Source organism: Pygocentrus nattereri, chromosome 17 (assembly GCF_015220715.1).
Source record: "Pygocentrus nattereri isolate fPygNat1 chromosome 17, fPygNat1.pri, whole genome shotgun sequence".
NCBI classification, from domain to species: Eukaryota; Metazoa; Chordata; class Actinopteri; order Characiformes; family Serrasalmidae; genus Pygocentrus; species Pygocentrus nattereri.
Genome location: NC_051227.1, coordinates 23,118,159 through 23,139,119, shown reverse-complemented (window position 1 = coordinate 23,139,119; position 20,961 = coordinate 23,118,159). Strand labels below are relative to the sequence as shown.

Below are 20,961 nucleotides of genomic sequence, written 5' to 3'. Positions count from 1 at the left end.
TCTCTCTCATGCTTTCTCATGTGCTCTGTCTTTCTCGCTTTTGCTTTTCCTTTTTTCTTTCTCTCTCTCTTACTCTCTCTCTCTCGTTTGCTCTTTGTACTCTTTCTGTCTCACTCTCCCTCTGTCTCTCATATTCTCCCTGTGTCTTGCTTTCTCATTTGCACTCCTTCTCCTTCTTTCTTCGTCTCTCTCTCTCTCTCTCTCTCTGTCTCTCTGTCTCTCTGTCTCTCTCTCTCTCTCTCTCTCTGTATATATACATGTGTGTGTATATATATATATATATATATATATATATATATATAATCTCCTGTTGTTCTCCCTGTGTCTCATGCTTTCTTGTCCTCTCTTACTATCCCTCTTTTTCTCCCCTCTCTCATGTCATGCTCTCTCTCTCTCTCTCTCTCTCTCTCTCTCTCTCTCTCTCTCTCTCTCTCTCTCTCTCTCTCTCTCTCTCTCTCTCTCTCTCTCTCTCTCTCCTGTTCTTTTTCTCAGTATTTCATGCTTTCTCATGCTCTCACTCTCCATCCCTCTTTCTCATGCTCTCTCCTTCTCTTTATGTGTGTGTGCTCTCTCTCTCTCTCTCTCTCTCTCTCTCTCTCTCTCTCTCTCTCTCTCTCTCTCTCTCTCTCTCTCTCTCTCGTTCTTTTTCTCTGTATCTCATGCTTTCTCATGCTCTCACTCTCCGTCCCTCTCTCTCATGTGCTCTTTCTCTCATGCTCTCTCCTTCTCTTTATGATGTGCTCTCTCGCTCTCCAGAGCAGCTGGACTCAGAGGAAGGAACTGGGAGGATTTTTGGGGAAGTGCCATTTTAAGGCTTCCTCTTTTTACTGCCCTCCCTCGCCTAGCAACGTAGTCACAGAGAGTGAGCGAGTGAGCGAGCGAGTAGAGCAAAGAGGCTCCTGACCAGAGATATTACAGAGAGAGAGAGAGAGAGAGAGAGAGAGAGAGAGAGAGAGAGAGAGAGGGAGAGGGAGGGAGGGAAAGAGACAGACACACAGACCGTATAAGAGGTAGGTATGCAGAGAAACAGAGAGAAAGAGCAGGGAAAAGAAAAAGCTAGATGGTGTGAGAGAAAAGAAGAAGTAGATAAGTAGAGAAGGAGACATAGATGGTGCGAGAGAGCGAGTCTGTCCCGCTGCGCTGCAGTGTGAGCGTGAGTGGTCCCGGCTGCTGCTGCTGCCCCGTAGAAAGGCAGTAATCAAAAGATCAGTTTACCTTGCACTTCAACAAAGCAGCTCACAAGAGCGACTGCTGGCCGAGAGGAACTGAGATTGGAAGGGGAAGTAGCTAAGCTCATGCTAAGACCACACGGGGGTGAGTCTGCATTTTTCCTCTTTAGCTCAGCTTGGTGGTGTTGTGTAAGACTGTCTGTCTGTGATGTGAGCAGTGTCAGGGATGTGGACATTAGTAATTCAGCCAGGATCTCAGGGGTGTGTCCACCTGACATTATAAGGACATGCTCACAGAAAGCAGCTGTACAATAATAATATCCTGGCCAGTTTTTGTTGTTGTTTTTAAAGGGTTTCTGGTGTCACCTTCTGCTATTATTATTATTGTCATATGATGTATTTCTTTCGAATGTCCTATCGAGTGAGGTCCACACTTTAAAATTCCAGTTTATGCAGTTTTAGCACTTTCAAACTGCAATGAAGAAGCACTGAACTGGACTGTGAAATCATTATGAAGGGCTGAGCAATGAATTGTGTGTGTATTAAAATCGCAAGTTAAAAGAGCTCAGTTTTGTCATTTTGAAGGGGAAATTCCACCTATTTTTCAAAATTTCTATATAATCCAGTTTTAATGTATAAATAAACTCATTCAGAGTGGTTTGATGTGAAATGGTTCATTGTAGAGAAACTTACAACTCTGATTTCTTTAATGTGGTGGTGATAGAAACCAGGGGTCTCGAAGGCTACAACGCAAACATTAGCTATTTTATTCACAATCCAAAACCAGCAGTGAACCTGCACAGGTTTTTATATGTAATGTTGATAATGGTAAAATAGTGGCAAGTCTGAAAAAATAAGTTTTCTTTGGGACCATTTCTTGTACCTCTACCTTAAAAAAAAAAAGGTACGACACTGTCACTGGGGCAGTACCCTTTTTGTCACTGGGGTGGTACCCTCAGGGGTATATCTCAGTACCTTTAGTCAGGGAATATAACTGTACTTTAATCCATTGAAAATATACTTTTTATGTTGTACTGACTCCACACACCCCGTCTCGTGTCCAGGCTTTTTATTTTATTGTTCTGTTTCAAAACATTAGATTATGAAATGGTACAAATGTCTATTTTTCCACTAGGAAAAACTTATTTAAGGTACACAGTTGGACCTTAAAACCACTATTGTACCTTTGAGGGTACACTTACATTGTTTGTACCTTGATGAACAAATCGTGTACCTGCATGGTACCTTTTATTTCTAACAATGTATAAGTGTATTTAAAAATGTGTTTTTAGACCAAAACCTATAACATAAAGACATCATGCAGTGTTTTCATAACCATTAACTTTCTCTGAGGGAGCTTTTAGAGACCCTGAACCTCTAAAATCAAACATGGTGAACAATTCTGCCTTGCTAAGTCTCTTGAATGGAGATCTTCATATCAAACCCTTTTGAATGATTTTCTTTACATCTCAACAATGCAGAGTTTTGAAAAAATGATGGCGTTCCCCTTTAATTATATCCCACATTATTTACCGCTCAGGTTTTAACTGGAGAAATGTAACCTAATAGTAGAGTTAACTGGCAGTTTGACTACATTCAGTGTTAAAGCCTCAAGCCTGAAAAAAATGCATGTGCTGGTTTTCTTGGAATAAAGAAGGCCTGGAACTGAATTTAAAGTAATCATATTTAAATCTCAAGAGCAATATTGGAGAGAAAAATCAGAATAAGATAACCCCCCCCCCCATTACTTAAAATGAGCAAAATATCAAGAAATGTGTTTGTGTTCTTCCAACGATCTTTTTTTCCCAGTAATGATTGCAGTCATAAAATTGTGTGTATTACAAATGCTGGGCCATTTGTAGCTGCAATTGAAAGGCTGTGTAGATCTGTGGAAACGGAGCTGAGTTTTATGACAAGATTTATGAAGTCTTTGTTTTCCTATTGTATTAGTTTTCCCTTTCAAAGACCACCTGTTTTCCCATGGGGATTCTGGAGCAGGAATTCAATGAAAAACGAGTCCAGCACAGTGTCTGAAGCAAAGCCTGTTGTTGTAATGCAATCAGATTGTGCTTTTGCCGATTCACAGCAACGTGTGCATGATCAAGTAAACCTTATTGAAGTTGCCTGGGTGTAGAGAATAAGCCTCATTATTGTAGTTACTATAATTACCAATTGCAGCTTTTTTAAGTGGTGTAATTTCCATCACCTCTTGATTTGTCTTGTTTTTTGTCATTTTTTCTGACTTTGGTTTGTTTCTTTAATTAAGCTGCATATTTTGTGTTGTCATCATCTTTTCTTCAGTAGAGAAGCCTTTAGTAGCTTGCACTGTCAGCTGTCTTTGCTCAACTTCATGCAGCATCGAGGAAAAGCAAACACTTACACAAGATAACAGAGATGGCATTCAAATGACCTGCCAACCTCCCCATCACCTCCCGGCTGTACTTTAAGCAAAGCAGCAGATGCAACAAAGGAAAGAATATCCTTTGCCAGTTCTGTTTAGTTTGTGAATAGGATGAATTTAATCATTGGAAAATATTTTAGGAAAGCAGTATAGCTACATATGAGCAGCATGAAGTTAAATAGATATATAAATATTAAATAGATGACATCATAGGTCTGGCTTCTAACTCACTTTGAATCAAACATCCTTTGCTGTCTGCTTTCCTTGCTTTTCCCTGATCGGTTGTCCATGGCCTTATTGAATATATTGGTAACATGTAGATTCACATGGCTATAAGATCAGGCAAAATCAAAGAAAGAAGAGGATGCTTCATTCAACTACTCAAAGGCAGCTGATCACTCACTCGTGTTCAGCAAACTGAAGACTTTCCACAAGGGGGCACTCTAGGCTTGAGTCAGTTTACAAACGTATGAATCACCAATCTATTGTGATTGGTGATCAAGTTGGACAATATAAATGTCTGAAAACATGCTGTTCACAGCTTTAAGATGTACAAATATCATTATATTTGTACATTATGTATAAGTGTTTTTTTATGGGTAACAATCAGACCTGATTTGTTGTCTGACTTTGGAACATTTTGTAGTAGCATGAGGTAGAACCTTTCCTACTTTTTGTCATGCTTGTTGATTTTCTAAGCCTTCCACGTATAGTACAGCTTTTCTTGCAAAATAGGTATGGGGGGTTCAAAGGTTTTTATATTGTGATTAGTTATTAAAACCAGAAAAGACAATGGAAAGCTACAGCAACAGCAGCATTTTTACAAGAGGTGATTTAAAGGTTGTAAACATGTAATTTCTCAATCCTATAACAAAAACTACCAAACCAAGTTGCACCACCTTTATTTATATAGCATATTTAAAAGGCAAGTGTTGGCCAAAGTTCTGCACAGAAAAACAGATTCAAATAAATATGTATGACTTGTCAAACTTATGAACAGAGAAACATGAATTAAATTTTAAAAAATGTTCAAGAGCTACTGAGGGCAGGACAGAACAGATGACTGAGTATATAATCTGTAAAATGATTTAAATGCCTGAGATAAAAAAGTAGGTTTTTATCAATACAATTTTTTTTGCATGTAATGCCTTGATGAAAAATGAGAGACTGTTCCAGAGTCTTGGGGCAGCTACAGAAAAGAGTTCACCTGAGAACCTCATTTTAGAGTGTGGAATGGCTAAGAACTGGTTGGAAGACTAGGGCTCAGGGTGGAGGCAGGTGCCATGCCATGCAGAGCCTTAAAAACAAATGATTAGAGCTTAAATTAAACTCTGTACCTAACTGGTAACCAGTACACAGATGTGAGTACTGGGGTGGTGGTCTTTTCTTGGTACCAGTCAAGAGCATTGCAGATGCAGGCATGATAAGCTCAACTGACAGACCAACAGCGAGTTGCAATAAACGATATGAGGGGAAGTAAAACCATGATTCCACGTTCTTAAAAGACAGGGTGCATTTAAGTTTTGCTGTACTCCTGAGTTGAAAGAACCTACCTCTCTTGAGAGACCTCAAACTTGAGGGCAGAATCAAAGATAATGGCAGGATTTTTTTACAATGTACATTAGATGGTAATGACCAGATCATAAGCTATAGCACTGGCTAAATCAGGATTTCCAGATGTATTAAGATCTGCTTTGTCTTGATTTGGATTTGCACTTTATGTCTCCCAGACAATTGGGATGAGGTGCAGAGAGCCATTTTCACCCAGATTAAGTGGGAGGTATAACTGTGTGTCATCTGCATAACAGTGATTCTGTACATCCAAAAAAGGAGCATGCATAAAGAGAACACAATAGGACCCAAGATAGAGCTCTGAGGCACCCCATAAATAATAGACACTGAGAAAGAGGAAAGGAGTTATAAAAGCAGTTAAAGGTTAAAACTAAAGTGTTAAAAAGTTAAAAACAAAGTGTTCTTTTGACAAAGAAATTTCTGACCGGAAAGCATGTTTAATGTAAGCAGGCATGACAGGTAGCCTTTTACATAAATTTCTGTGTTGAAATGTGTTATTGGAGAAAGGTCTCATATCTGGATATTCATTAAGAGGATCCTCCGTCTGTCAGCGTAAGGAGCAGCCTGCAATCCGTACTGAAGACTTCTTTTTTCTGTGCACATTGTAAACAGGGAATGTTGATGGCATAGGTAATAGGCTCTTACACCCCACAATGGTATTGTCAGTCATGAAAAATAGGTGGCACGATTCGACAGTGGTGTGTTGGCACATGATACCTCAAGCCTTTTGGTGCTTTGTAAGAGTGATGCTTAGGAATATATAAACAAACGGAGCAGAAGAGATGAAGAAACAAGTTATGCAGCTCCTTTTGTCTGTTATGATAATAAATCATTATCCTTCGTTGCTTTCAGGGATGCTTTGGCAATGTGCTGTGGTCATTTGCATCCGAATTTAAGTGATTAGATCACCTCGCATCTCCAAGTCCTTGTTCACACCTGTACTTGGTGCTGCCCACTTATAAACCCATCACCTAAAATGCATTTTGATGCCAAATGTGGACAGGGCCTAGCCTACAGGTAACTTATGGTGTTTAATAAGAGTGGTGCTTTGCATCAGTGGCTGTGTTTACATGCAAAAATGTTTGACAATCCGATTGAATACAGTCCGATTTTAGATTAAGATTGAGGTGTTTATATGCTCACTCTACTTAGCAATCAGATGAAAATCTCCATTTACATGCACACTACAGTAATCCAATCCAAAATTACACGCTTGTGTAGAGTACCTCTTGGTGTGTAGACATTACCATGACAACAAGCATCACAAGTCCAGTCAGAGTGAGAAAAGCAGCAGCAAACTATGGTTAAGTTTTTAATTACCTTAAAATTATGTCAGAATCAGGAAAACGTACTTCACATGTACTTAATAAAGAAGGCAGAGAGGAAGACGTCGTTTTCTGAGAGACATAAGCTGGACGCCCATCCCACCGCTGTCTTTTAAAGCTCAAAGCATTAACTTCGTCTCCTCTGCAGACCAGTTTCTGCTCCCACCATGTTGAACATTATAAACGCACATGCACGGAACATGCTTCAACTTTCCGATTGGGAATGTAATCAGATCCAGGCATTTACATGGTTAGTATTCTTCTGTTTACTGGATTATTTGCAGGGTTACCCACCTCATTTAATCAGATAGAAATTGTCTTCTGAATGGCCTCAATAGGACTAGTCTGTTCGGACTAAGGTGTATACATTGACGTATGCTATTCCGATTGAGCTATTATTTGGATCATTTAATGGATTATTAGGCTGCATGTAAACGTGGCTACTGATGCTGTGGCTGTGTTCAGACTGCAGGTAAAAGTGGCGTAAATCTGTCCAGCTGCACAGCTGCCCAAATCTGATTTTGTGCACACCATCTTCATAATGTGGCCTGTATCTGACATCAGTTTGTACAGATCGCAGTGACCTGCATGCTCAAAAGAACAAACACAGCTGTCCTCTATAATTCCTTTAATAGTCTCCTTTCACATGACAACAAAATGAGCTGCTATTTTAAGCATGGAGTAAAAACAGTAGACACTAACATAATCATCTTATACAAAGTTTAGAAAAGGAGTAAAAATAAACATTGGAATTTCTGTTCATGTTTGAATTGTGGAAGCTAATCAAACAGAGAAAGGAAGCTCAATTTTTTTCATTTACCCAGAAGACAAACGCTAGCAAAAGGATGCATTATGCTGGCAGAATGGCCACCAGAAGGCCTGTTGAAAGGAGTTAATAAACAATGAGTGACTGTTGAGGTGTAACAGGCAGTATTTAGCCATGTGTATAGCTGCCATGTACAAAATTGGAAATAAAGCATTATTATATTGTATATAGGAGGCAGCAATACACAAATAACCTCTCTAATTACATTAATATGTGTTCTTGGCTTGGATGTGCAGTTCTAGGAAAACGTAATTGCTTTAATAACTTTTATGTGGAGATTCTTTCATTTGTAAAAAGATTCTTTGTGCTGGCACATCCCATTTACAAAAATGATTCTTTACAGAACCCTCAGCTGAAAGTAGGCCTGTTTCCATCACTTTAGCAAATGAGTAAGTCCAATATGATAACTGCAGTTTAACTACCTTTTTGGTCATTCTTTGCAACTGTTCAAAGTACAAGACTAAAGTGGCCAAATTGATTAGCTATTTTGATTCTTTTATGCTTATGCTTTTTTTTCTTATTTGACATGAATTTGCCTGGAAGCAACTGATAAATATGCACCCAATTCACACTGTTTGTTCTATAAACATGACTGTGAAAACTAACACCTGTCAGCTTAAATAATATAATATAATAATAGAATTTATAAAAAATAATATAATGATATCTTTGTCGCAATTGTGACCGAGCATACTGAATGATTCTACAAGAAACCAACAGTGGCCTGGTATGGCATTAATCCAGAGAACCACTTGGTACCTTTGGTACCTTTGTCAGTATTGTGTAGGCCCACTTTCATAGCTTTTTAAAATCTCTGATTAGTCATTTTGCAAGTGTAGAGAAGTTAGAATCGCACCATATATGTTTAAAAAAATGGAGGCAGACACTGGTTGTAGCGCTAATTTGAAGCCTCACACTTTTTCCAGCACTGTTTTATGATTCCTATGAAAGTACAAGCAACATTAAAGTAATATCCTGTGAAAATGTTATTGAAAAATAACCCACAGAGACAGAAACAGAGGACAAAATTCGAAATGAGAAAATCAAAGACCACCAAAAAAAAAAAAAAAAACTGTTTCTGTAGGGTATTACATAGTTCCTGTCTGCGTCTGCCTCTAAAATAATCCTCCACCCGGCTGCCTGCATGTGGGCTGTGTCACAATGATGAGCAGTGGCACGTCGTGGTGACCCACAGGGAGCACAAGCCTGATAAAAAGCCCCTTAACATGCCAGCATCAAGAACAACGCTTAACTGGGAAAGATGCATTTCACTGTCATCACGCATTAACACCTTTGTGGTTTTGTTAGGGGTAATAGTGCTGTTAAAACTTATGGTTTTCATTGGGGTGCATTGCATATATATTTGTCTTTTGGAAAATTCAGTTGGTTTTCCTACAAATAGCAAAATAGCAAACAGCATCTGTCATCAAATAATTGCTCACACAGGAAATTTCCCAAACAACTAACCTCTAATTAAAAAGATCTGTCCTCAAGGGTACTTTAAAACCTGCTTGACCATAACAGGAAAATCATTAAATGGTATAATCAGGATATAATCATTATTCTAGAGTTTGTTTAAGCTGTTTTCAGCTTTCAAGTGTGATTGATTTGTTAGACTAAGTAAATTGTGGAACATTTAAAAAGCATATAGCCTGACTTTGTTTTTCTTTTTTGCTGTTCCTGCTGGACTTTCCTGTATTTGTTTTTGTGCGTAGGAGATTTTTATTTTTTATTTTTTTGCCTCTTTTGATCTGACAGTCTTGTACTCTTTTGCTTTGGCACACAGCCCACTGCTTTAGGTTGAACAGTCACCCTGAGTCTTGCAGCCTGCCTGGGTAGAGCAGGGGAAATGCATTATCTGTCTGACTGATGTTCTGTATTCTGTATTGATGGAGTAGCTTAAAGGAATAGCTTGACCAAACATGGAAGCTAATAGCCACGATTTAGGTATTGGAGATTGGATAGGGTAGTGGAGATGGGGTGGGGTATTTGAGATGGAGTAGGGTATTGGAGATGGGGTGGAGTACAGGGCATTTGGCAGGGTATTGGACCTGGGGTAGGGTATTGGCAATGGGGTGGGATATTAGGCATGAGATTGGTATTGGAAATTGAGAGAAGGATTGGGCATGGGTTAATGTATTGGTGATTGGATGGGATATTTAATGTGGAGTATAGGAGATTGGGTAAGCTGTTGGAATTGGAGAGGGGTACTGGGCATGGGATGGGGTATTGCGCATGTGATTTTAGTAATGGAAATTAAGAGCGGTATTGGAGATGGGGTAGGGTATTGGAGAGGGCATGGAGTATTGGACATGTGGTAAAGTATTGGACCTTGGTTAGGGTAGTGGAGATGGCATGGAGTATTTGAGATAGAATAGGATATTGTATTGGACATGGGGTGGGGTATTAGAAAAGAGGTTTGGTATTGGGTGTGGAATGTACTACTGGGCATGTGGTGCTGTATTCAGCATACATTTTGGTATTGGAATTTGGGAGGGGGAGTGGACATTGGAGATGGGGTTTAGTGTTGGGTCTGGTTGGATGTGGTATTGGGCATGGGTTAATGGGATGGTATATTGGGGATAGGATAGGATATTGGGCATGGGCTTTGGTATTAGAAATTTTGAGGGAGATTGGGCATGGGGTAGTATATTAGAGATATGGTGATTATTGGAATTGAGGTTGGGTATGTAGCCATAGTGTTGGGCTCGGGTCACGGTACAGGACATGGATTGAGTAGGAGAACTGAGTATGGGGTGCAGTGTTTGGGGTAAAAGGTGGGATAGCTTTGAAATGCAGGTCTTTTAGCAGTCATATAGTTGGGGCTTTCTGCCCTCAGTCTTCAGAATGGAATCTAAATGAGAACCATTAGATCAAATCCAGTACCACATTATTCAAGTCCACTTTTCCTGCTTCAAGACATTCTTTATATAAGCACATGGATAAAGCAGGTTTCATTAAAATCAGATCAGTTGTTCTAATGAAAATGAAGATGAAGCAAAATGAAAAGCAAAACAAAAATCCTCTGGCTTTTTCCATGTTTTTCAGTAGGAGTAGGTGTTAGAGAAGGTTGCCTCATTTCCCTCTGGTAGTTCACAGTACCTATTTTTAGGCATGGAAAGAGCTTGGGACAGGAGGAGGAAGGGTCATTGTGTCATTACTGAGGTACTAGTCTTGATTTAAGATCTTTTTAATCCCACATGGAGCACAACAGTGGAATTTCACTGTGACCAGAGTGAATGTCTCTGATGGGATTCATCAGTGGTGCCACTGAAATGTTTTACTCACTGCATTAAGTACCTCAAAATCATTATCTGATCCAGTTCATTGATCATAACATCTGCTGGACATAAAAACTATAGATCCACAACAAAAATAGATTCCTCACATAATCCTAGTCAAGTTTCAGTCATTTCTCAGTCACTTCTGAGTCATTTGAAGATCAAAATACAGTTAAAACACTGTGCAGATTTAGTGACAATTAACTATTGACAATAATTGGTCAGCAGTATAAACAGCATCTCTGTCTTTGATTCACATCACAGTGAATATCAGCTGGCTCCTGTGTCCATACTGATATATTCTCACTAGCGTCCTTATTAATGCTGTAAGTGTCGAAGTCTGGCAGATCAAAGAGAAGCACAGGGCTTCACTCCTTTTGATTCAAAATTTATCAGTGCATCTTTCTTTCTCTCCACGTCTCTCTGTCTGTTTCTGTCTCCTTTCTTACTCTTATCCCCTCGTTTCTGTCTCGCTCACTCTCAGTAGGTTAAGAGGTGCATGTGCCTCCTCCACCTCTTTTTGTGAATGCCTCTCACCATGGCTAAGAGGGAGACCGGCAGCACCAGTCCAGTGGTGCGACAAATAGACAAGCAGTTTCTGGTCTGCAGCATCTGTCTGGAGCACTACCACAACCCTAAAGTCCTACCCTGCCTGCACACCTTCTGTGAAAGGTACAGCGTCAAGAAGTCTGATCCTGATGTTTCTTTTTCTTTTTCTGAATCTAAACATAAATGAATATTTCCATACTGATACATTTCTTGTAATATTTTTTTTTAAATATTGTATTTAATGCCCAAAAATGCAAAAAATCACTGAAACAATCATTTTATAGAGGTATTTAATTGCTTTGTTAATACGTGTGTGTGTGTGTGTGTGTGTGTGTGTGTGTGTGTGTGTGTGTGTGTGTGTATATAGTATTATATTATATATTATATTTTATATATGTGTGTATATATAGTCCTAAAATGAGAAGTAGTAATAAAACCATTTTAAAGGGCCTCAGTTTTTTTGTAATAAGAATTTGATGAGGTACCTAAACATGATAAGGCTGAACCTTTCAATCTACAGTCCATATACGGAAACTAAACAGCATATTGTTTTTGTGATATCACATGCTGATTTCATGCTAATGTTTAAGTTAATTTTAGAGTAAGAAGAGCTTTAGCCCAGAATAAGGAATAGTACAGTCTAGCCAATCAGAAAATTGATTGATACAGTCTTACAGGCACAGTAACAAAAACAGCCAGTTTATTTTTTATAGTAAAGATTGATTTGGTAATATTAAAATGGATTATGATTGTTTGTGGTACAAACATGATAAGTGAACTTCAAGAGACAACAAATACAAGGCAACTAATATATGGGCACTTTGAAATCGACTCATCTCTAGTCTAGAAATAGTGTATTTTCCCTTTTTAAAGTACTGTATTGGTATTGAGCCAGTGGTATTGCCTATCCCTAACTCTGACCTTATCAGAAAGGGCAGAGTGTGAGTAATGCAGTGACATATTGTATTCACATGGAGCTTTTTGTTTATGCCAAAATGCAGCTTTTACCAGTGCTGGCAAGCTTGAGACCTAGAGCCTCTTTCAAAGCAGAAGTGGCCCAGCCTAGTGAGAGTGCTTTGCTCCAGACAGTGGATTTAGTCTGAGCATTGCTGTGTTTTGACATCATGTTCAAAACCACCCACTGTAAGTGAGCTGTTACAGGGATAGTGTTTGCTTTTACTTTGCTAGAATATCACCATATCCTAGGAATCCTGTGTTAGTCATCGGCCCATGGCTCACAGTTATCCTCCTGTCAGAATTTGTAACACCCAAATACAGTTTTCGTTATGTGTTTTTATCAGTGTGGCCATATGGACCTGCAGTATTAGGCTTAACAGTCCATTTGTGTTGAGTCTCATTCATGAATATTCAGTTGATCTTAAACAGAATGAAAATGTTTGTTGTTAACCTTTCAAAGTCGAGTTATCATTATGCTTTACATTACTATTAATTTAATAATTATTAAATGATTTATAATAATTTAATAATTAAAATAATTTAATCATTTACTCAATCATTTCAATCTTAAATATATAATGATTTTCACAATGGATTCATATTATTTACATTTACTTTTAATTCACAAGCTGTATCAGCAGTTTTGAGCCTGTATTTCCAAAGAGTTTTTTTTCCTTTTGCAAACTTTTTATTAAATGCAAATATTGTTATCAGTTGAAAATTAAGAGTGTATACTTTTGACAGAATTTCTCCACTGGTTTCAGTACATGTGTATACATCATGGGGTAAAATGGATGTAGATAGATAGATAGATGTGTGTGTGTGTGTGTGTGTGTGTGTGTATGTGTATATATATATATATATATATATATATATATATATATATATATATATATATATATATATATATATATATAATAAATACACACACATCTGTCTGTCTGTCTGTCTGTCTGTCTGTCTGTGCATATACACACACACACACACACACACACACACACACGCGCGCATATGCGATACCTGCAATGCCAATATAGCTATTTTAATTGCTATTCCAAATAAAGACACAATAATATTCCTGTCTTACCTTGCAACACCGTGCATGTCCCTGTCTGCCATAAATTGAGTTTAAAAATGCATTTTAAGCCAAAAGCTTGTCAAAGAACTATTGCACAGTAATTATTTTGCAACCATTTTGTGCAGTTAAAGCACAATAACTTTCTGTGAGGGAGCTTTTAGATATGTTCAGCTCTTCTGGTTCTGGTTCCTGTCACCACTTCTCTGAAGGGTTCTGACCTCTAGAATGAAGCATTTCACATAAAGCAGCTCAGACTTACACCTTACACAATTTAATTATGCAGAAAATTTTGAAAAGGTATTAAAAAATAACATTTCCTCGTCCATTCCTTTTTTTGTTTGTTTTTTGCAGATGCCTCCAGAACTACATCCCCCCTCAGTCTCTGACGCTGTCCTGCCCGGTGTGCCGGCAGACGTCCATCCTGCCTGAGAAGGGTGTAGCAGCACTGCAGAATAACTTCTTCATTACTAATCTGATGGAGGTGCTGCAGAGGGAGTCGGAGTGCTCTCAGCCCGAAGCCTGTAACGTGCTGGAGTCAGCCAGCGCTGCCACAGCCCAGCCGCTCTCCTGCCCTAACCACGAGGGCAAGGTCAGCCAACACATATTTTAGTCATTAATATCTTGTAAATGTAGAACAGCATTATACATGTACTTACATATTTATGTATTTTTATTTATTACTATACTGACATCATATAATCATTTTAGATATTTTTAATGAATTTTAAACAGTTGTTTATGCAGATATTTGAATATTCCCAATTGATTTTTTTTGGTGTTTTGTTTCTACTCTTAGTGAAAATAGATTAACATGTTCTACACAGGGAATTAACTTTAATTTGGAGAAACAAACTCCTATTTAAGTGCACAATTACGCAATTTCCTGATTTTATATGAAATTTGCTGATTTTAACATATTGAAAAATAAACATATTTAAAGAATATCTAAAAACATATTTAAAAAATACATATAACAAAATGTGCCTTTTTTCATAGTGTTACCACATTGAATTATATAAATATATAATACTAATATATATTATATAAAATTAATTTCTGTTAACGTATTTTCACTTAGAAAGTCAACACCCAATAATGGTTTTATTATTATTTAAAGAAGTGTTGCCAAACTTTTGAACAGTGATTTAAAAAATTTGAACAGTAGTCTGTACTGTGTTTGTAATGATACAGTTCATTTGTATTGCTTTGCTCTGTGTTGTTCATTCTCTAATGGTTCTCCTTGGCGCCCTCTGCAGGTGATGGAGTTTTACTGCGAGTCATGTGAAACGGCAATGTGTTTGGAGTGCACAGAGGGAGAACACCGGGAGCATGTGACCGTTCCTCTGAGGGATGTTCTAGAGCAGCACAAAGCAGCTCTCAAGAACCAACTGGACGCCATTCGGACCAGGTCAGAACATTCACATTGCTGCACAATATGCACCTGGTGTTACTGCAGTGCTCAGAATGATCCACCTGGCTGGTACCTGCTCTGTGAGGGTCTGTGAGGGTCCTGACCACTGAAGAATAGGGTAAAAGGGGGCTAACAGAATATGCAGAGAAACAGATGGACTACACTCTGTAGAACTACAAAGTGCTCCTATATAGTAAGCAGAGCTGATAGAATGAGCAGGAAGGTGTACTTAATAAGCGAGAGAGAAGCGCATAAAACTGGCATGAAAGTTTTCCTACATCCAGCCCTCAGTATGTAGTTTTGCAGTTAGATTTCAGCCTGTACTTTATTGCTATTCTTGAGTTTTAATGTTATTATTTTCAGAAAGTAAAAACCCATCCAAGCGTAAAAAGGTAAGCCTGTAATGTCTGACTTGAGACCTGCTGTGATACCCATTGTGACCACAATGTTAAAAACCAATAAAAAATATGCTCATAACCTGTGCAATTACAGCGCTAATTATCTACTCTGCAATAACCATAATAATCTTCCGCCTAACGTTATTGCAGCACCACAAAGAAAAACAATCATTCTTAATTGCACGCCCACTGGTATCTGAGAAACGAATCTCCATGGCCTCTTAACTGTAGTATTAAATCAGAGGTTTGATGGAACTTGTTTCATCCCTTTCTTCCTGTTCTTCCTCCTCCTCCAGGCTTCCTCAGCTAACAACGGCCATCGACTTGGTGAACGATATCTCCAGGCAGCTGTCTGACAGAAAGAATGACGCCATCTCTGAAATCAGCAGCACCTTTGAGGAGCTGGAGCGGGCACTGCACCAGCGCAAGAACACTCTCATCACTGACCTGGAGAACATCTGCAGCACAAAGCAGAAGGTATGAGAAATGGGCTTTATAGGGATCAGACAAACCAGGGTGGGCCACTGATCAGGGCACAGTTCCAGTCCATGTGGATCTAATGTATATGGTCATGTAAAATATTATAATATTGTAAGAGGTAGCATTGGTGTGTCATATTAAGTTGAACGTGCAAACAGTGGCTGGGATTACATGCACACATTTTCAGCAAACCGATTGACTGTGTTCTGAATATAGATTAAGACTGAGGTGCTTGTGCTCACTCTACTTCTCTATTTACATGCACAGTACAAGTAATATGATCCAAAATTACATGCATGTGTAAAGTACCACTTACCATGACAGGGGCAGTTGTGGGCTGGAGGTCTGGGAACCGGCCCTGAGACCAGAATGTCGCGGTTCAATCCCCTTGGCTGACAGTCCATGACTGAAGTGCACTTGAGCAAGGGACCTAACCCCCAATTGCTCCCCTGGCACCGTGGATAGGGCTGGCCACTGCTCCGGGCAAGTGTGCTCACTGCCCCCTAGGGTGTGTGTTCACTAGTGTTCATGCATGTGGGTGTTTCACTGCACGGCTGGGTTAAATGCAGAGGTCTAATTTCACAGTGTGCAAACACAGTGACAAATGGTTTTACAATTCTATTCTATTCTAACAAGCATCATGTCCAGTCAGAGTGAGACGAACAGCAGTGAGCAGTGCTTGTGTTTTTAATTGCTTTAAAATGATGTCAGTACTTCGCGGGTACTTATAAACGAAGGCCGAGAGGAAGACGTCGTGTTCTGAGACACATAAGCTTGACGTCTGTCCCACCGCCGTCTCTCCTCTGCAGACCGGTTTCTGCTCCCGCCATGTTAAACATTATAAGCTTTCACTATGACACGACATGCATGTACAGAATGTACTTAAGCTTTCTGATTGGGAATGTAATCAGATAAAAGCGTTTACATGGCTATTATTCTTCTATTTAAATGATTATTTACAGGATTACCCATCTCGTTCAGTCAGATAGAAGTTGTATTCTGAATGGCCTCAATCGGACTAGTCCATTCTGATTGAGGTGTTTACGTGGACCAATTCTATTCCTGTTGAGCTATTAGTCAGATTAACGATAGTAACGATTTTTTAGGCTGCATGTAAACATGGCTAGTGTCATTGAGTAGGCTGCTTTCTGTTTTAGAGAAGGGACACAGAGCTTTATCGCTTCATTCAGGAGCTGGAACTTGTGTTTTCATATGTTTCTCGGATCCCCATAGCCCAGGTTGAGCCTCTTTCGGAGAAGCAGCTCTACATGCGATGAAGCAGAGGATAAACTAATTCTTTCAAGGTTTATTAAAAGTTCTAGCTGCTTTGACACTGAGCTATTCAGTCACCCTGGTTATCACTGCGCCAGTGCCAAAGACAACAGTAATAGGTTGAGTGAGTTCATGTCACCTGCACAAATTCACAAAAAACATAAAATTGTGGAGAAAAAAAAATCTTATTTTTGCTGTCCAAAAAATACCATTAGATGTGCAAGATATCATCAGTTATACATGCCTTTGAATTATTTGTCTGAACGTCAGAATAAATCTGGTTGTGTTCTAATGCATAACTCTGCAAATTGCTAATTGTTCCAGCAGTTGCTTGTGAGCAATGTAAGCTGCTGATAAAAAATTCCATGGGTTGTGATTTTTAGGGCTGGTTTTGTTATAGATGGCATGGTAGGCCATAAGAAATCTTTTAAATCAGTCTGTGTGTAATTGGAGCTCGGTAGATTCAAGACATTTTAACACAAAAAATAGCGAGAATGGAATGAAATCTTTATGTGAGAATCAATAATCGAACCAAATCTTAAAATATGTGTATCATTTCAGTGTACATTAACAGTATATTACATGTCAAAGCATCAACACTCAAGATACTCAAATGTGTACATCTGCACCAAAAGCCCTACATAGCTGCTGCTGTTGGACGAAAACCTTGTATCTCCAAAATGTTAACTTTACAGCAGCAGTTAATTGAAAATTTTTCCAAGCACTTTTGGAGCATTTCCAGTGGTCCACTCATCATTTTGACACATTGCAAAGGTCAGCTGGCATTTTCAAATTCTGTACAAAATGACAAAAAAGGAGATGCTGTTTTCTGACAGGGCAGCACGGTGGCGTGGTGGGTAGCGCTGTCGCCTCACAAGGAGGGCCTGGGTTCGATTCCCCGGCCGGGCGACCAGGGTCCTCTCTGTGTGGAGTTTGCATGTTCTCCCCGTGTCTGCGTGGGTTTCCTCCGGGTTCTCCGGTTTCCTCCCACAGTCCAAAGACATGCAGTCAGGCCAATTGGACGTGCTAAATTGCCCCTAGGTGTGAGTGACTGTCTGTGTCTGTCTGTCTGCCCTGCGATGGACTGGCGACCTGTCCAGGGTGTGTCCTGCCTTCCACCCGAAGACTGCTGGGATAGGCTCCAGCACCCCCCCGCGACCCTGACGGAGAAGCGGCTTAGAAAATGGATGGATGGATGGATGGATATTTTCTGACAGCATCGATACATGCTTTTAAAAACAGGCAGGAGAAGAAAACTATCAAATCATTAATTAGGCAATACCTGCTCTTCGTACCAAGGAAGACACATTTGGATGAAAATGAAGCTGAGTGATGAAGATAAATCTACCCAGAGTAACAGCACATGGCTGTTTTACATTAATCAGGCATTTTTTCTCATTTTGAAAATGACAGTAAAACACTTTTGATGAGCAGTGTTAATTCACTGGATTTATTGGGCTTAAAAAGGGTAGACACCAATTTATTTCTAATGTGCTAAACCACACTTCTTCAGATATGGCGTTGTAGATATTGCATAACTGTATTTTGTACATCTTGAGTCGAAACAGCAGAGAAGTGCAGGTAGCAGACAGTTCAATGTAGAGATGGGCAATGTGATATTTTATCATTATCGTGATAATTTATGTAGCCATACGCTTTTCTGAGCACCTCGTGAATATCATCCGTATGTGAAGAATACTGACCAACTGTATATTTCATTGCTAAGTGAGCTTATTTAGCCCTGTTTTATTGGATTTATTGCAGTACAGTTTGTAAAACATTGAATAATGGGTGTACTATAGGTTCTGTTTTGTCTGTTTGAACTAATTTTATGATATATTATGATATCATGTATCATAAAAATGCCTTGAAGTATTGCGATGCCAAATCAGCCACCCCTAGTTCAATGGATGTTTTCACAAAGCAGCTTCTCAATGTGTTTTCCAGCTGACTGTAAGACTGCCATTATATGTTATCTCCTGTGTGTAGGTGCTGCAGTCTCAGCTGGCTGCTCTGCTGCAGGGGAAGGAGAACATCCTGAGCAGCTGCAGTTTCACTGAGCAGGCTCTGAACCATGGCAGCGCCACTGAGGTTCTCCTGGTGCAGAAGCAGATGGGCGAACGGATGGGAGCACTAGAGCGTCACGCGTTCCCAGAGCAGCCACACGAGAACGGCCACCTGCAGTGCCAGGTGGAGACGGAAGGGCTGCGGCGCTCTATCCAGAACCTGGGGGTCCTCCTGACCACAAGTGCCGTGGGACACACTAGCGTGGCAACAGGAGAGGGGCTCCGGCATGCTCTAGTGGGACAGTCCACTACTGTCACTGTCACCACCAAGGTGAGTCACACTGTTACTGTGGATTGCAGTTCAGACAGGGATGAAAATTAGATACAGACCTGCCCTGTACACGACCTTTTAAAAATTTGAAATATTGCAATATTATGAATTAGTGATAGAAGAAGTGATAGAAGTGAGTTAATAGACTAATTGTTAACTTGCTGTAATGTTTGTTACTCTGTTAGTTATGTGGTCTGTTACTCTTAGTTATGTGGTCTGTTACTCTGTCAGTTGTGTGGTCTGTTACTCTGTCAGTTGTGTGGTCTGTTACTCTGTCAGTTGTGTGGACTGTTACTCTGTCAGTTGTGTGGACTGTTACTCTGTCAGTTGTGTGGTCTGTTACTCTGTCAGATGTGTGGTATGTTACTTTGTCAGTTGTGTGGTCTGTTACTTTGTCAGTTGTGTGGTCTGTTACTTTGTCAGTTATGTGGTTTGTTACTTTGTCAGTTATGTGGTCTGTTACTTTGTCAGTTGTGTGGTCTGTTACTTTTAGTTATGTCGATTGTTAATGTGTCAGTTATGTGGTTTGTTACTTTGTTAGTTATGTGGTTTGTTAATTTGTCACTTATGTGGTTTGTTAATTTGTCAGTTATGTGGTCTGTTACTTTGTCAGTTATGTGGTTTGTTACTTTGTCAGTTATGTGGTCTGTTACTTTGTCAGTTATGTGGATTGTTAATTTGTCAGTTATGTGGTCTGTTACTTTGTTAGTTATGTGGTCTGTTACTTTGACAGTTATGTGGTTTGTTACTTTGCTAGTTACACAGTTTGTTACTTTATTAGTTACACAGTTTGTCACTTTGTTAGTTACACAGTTTGTCACTTTGTTAGTTACACAGTTTGTCACTTTGTTAGTTACACAGTTTGTCACTTTGTTAGTTACACAGTTTGTCACTTTGTTAGTTACACAGTTTGTCACTTTGTTAGTTATACAGTTTGTTACTTTATTACTTTTGTTTTGTTTTTCAGGATAAGGCTGGTGAGCTGGTAAAGACAGGGAACGCAGCTCTAAAGGCTCAGATCAAAGGTCCAGACGGCTCTGTCACTAATGCTGAGGTGACAGACAATAAGAACGGCACGTATGATGTGGGCTACTCACTGTGGAGTGAGGGGGAGTTCTCTTTCTCTCTGCTGCTGTACGGCCAGCCTGTACGTGGCAGCCCCTTCCGCCTTCGGGCTGTTAAACCCTGCGATGCCCCGCAGTCCCCAGATGATGTGAAGAGGCGCGTGAAGTCCCCCGGTGGAGGAGGAGGTGGGGGACATGTCCGTCAGAAAGCAGTGCGGAGGCCCTCCAGCATGTACAGCACTACCAAGAAAAAGGAAAACCCAATAGAGGACGAGCTTATCTACAGAGTGGGTGCGTGTCAACAAAGACCAAAGATTACATTAGTGTTTCTCACAAACACTGAAAAATGACAAAAATGGGGATATAAGGTTTTCTTCCAACAGCAGCGATATGTTTTATGAGTTATAATGTTGATAATGATAAAATGGTGCTAACTCTGGGGGGGAAAAAAAGTCTGGTTCCAGCTACCACCAATATGAACATTTTATTTTTAACATCTTAATAATTGCAGCAGAAATTTTGAAAAAAATAGTGTAATTCCATTTTACAAGTCATTATGGTGTGAGGCAGGTCATATATTTTACAAGATGAAACCTTTATTACTTGGTAACTACATTAGCTTCATAGCTCACAGTCTAGTAGAGGTCTGCGCGGGACTGTTTTTCAGAAAATCAGAATCATTTCTCCCCCTCCCTCCTGCTCCCGCCCACCCCTGCGCATAACACTCAAAATTGGTCCCACACTTGTGGTGGGTCCCGCAGGTTTAGCTTGTACCTCATTGTGCAAAACTAAATATTTCTGGCACCAAACAGGACTTGGCTGATTGACTACTTGTGGATTA

The 20,961-nt window shown here is 39.6% G+C and overlaps 1 protein-coding gene across 4 annotated transcripts in view; it reads left to right on the top strand.

Annotated features, from left to right (window-relative positions):
* trim3a (tripartite motif containing 3a) overlaps positions 1-20,961 on the top strand; it is a 54,526-nt gene that overhangs the window by 22,437 nt on the left and 11,128 nt on the right. Inside the window, exons 1-7 of one of the 4 annotated variants that reach the window (XM_017708601.2) lie at positions 1,018-1,314; positions 11,062-11,246; positions 13,510-13,747; positions 14,415-14,566; positions 15,264-15,444; positions 18,709-19,056; positions 20,024-20,411. In XM_017708601.2, coding sequence (XP_017564090.1) covers positions 11,101-11,246; positions 13,510-13,747; positions 14,415-14,566; positions 15,264-15,444; positions 18,709-19,056; positions 20,024-20,411 — 1,453 coding nt within the window. In that variant the 5' untranslated portion in view covers positions 1,018-1,314; positions 11,062-11,100. Of the gene's footprint in view, positions 1-1,017; positions 1,315-11,058; positions 11,247-13,509; positions 13,748-14,414; positions 14,567-15,263; positions 15,445-18,708; positions 19,057-20,023; positions 20,412-20,961 lie in introns of those variants that run through there. The other 3 variants (XM_017708603.2, XM_017708602.2, XM_017708600.2) reach the window with 3 other exon arrangements.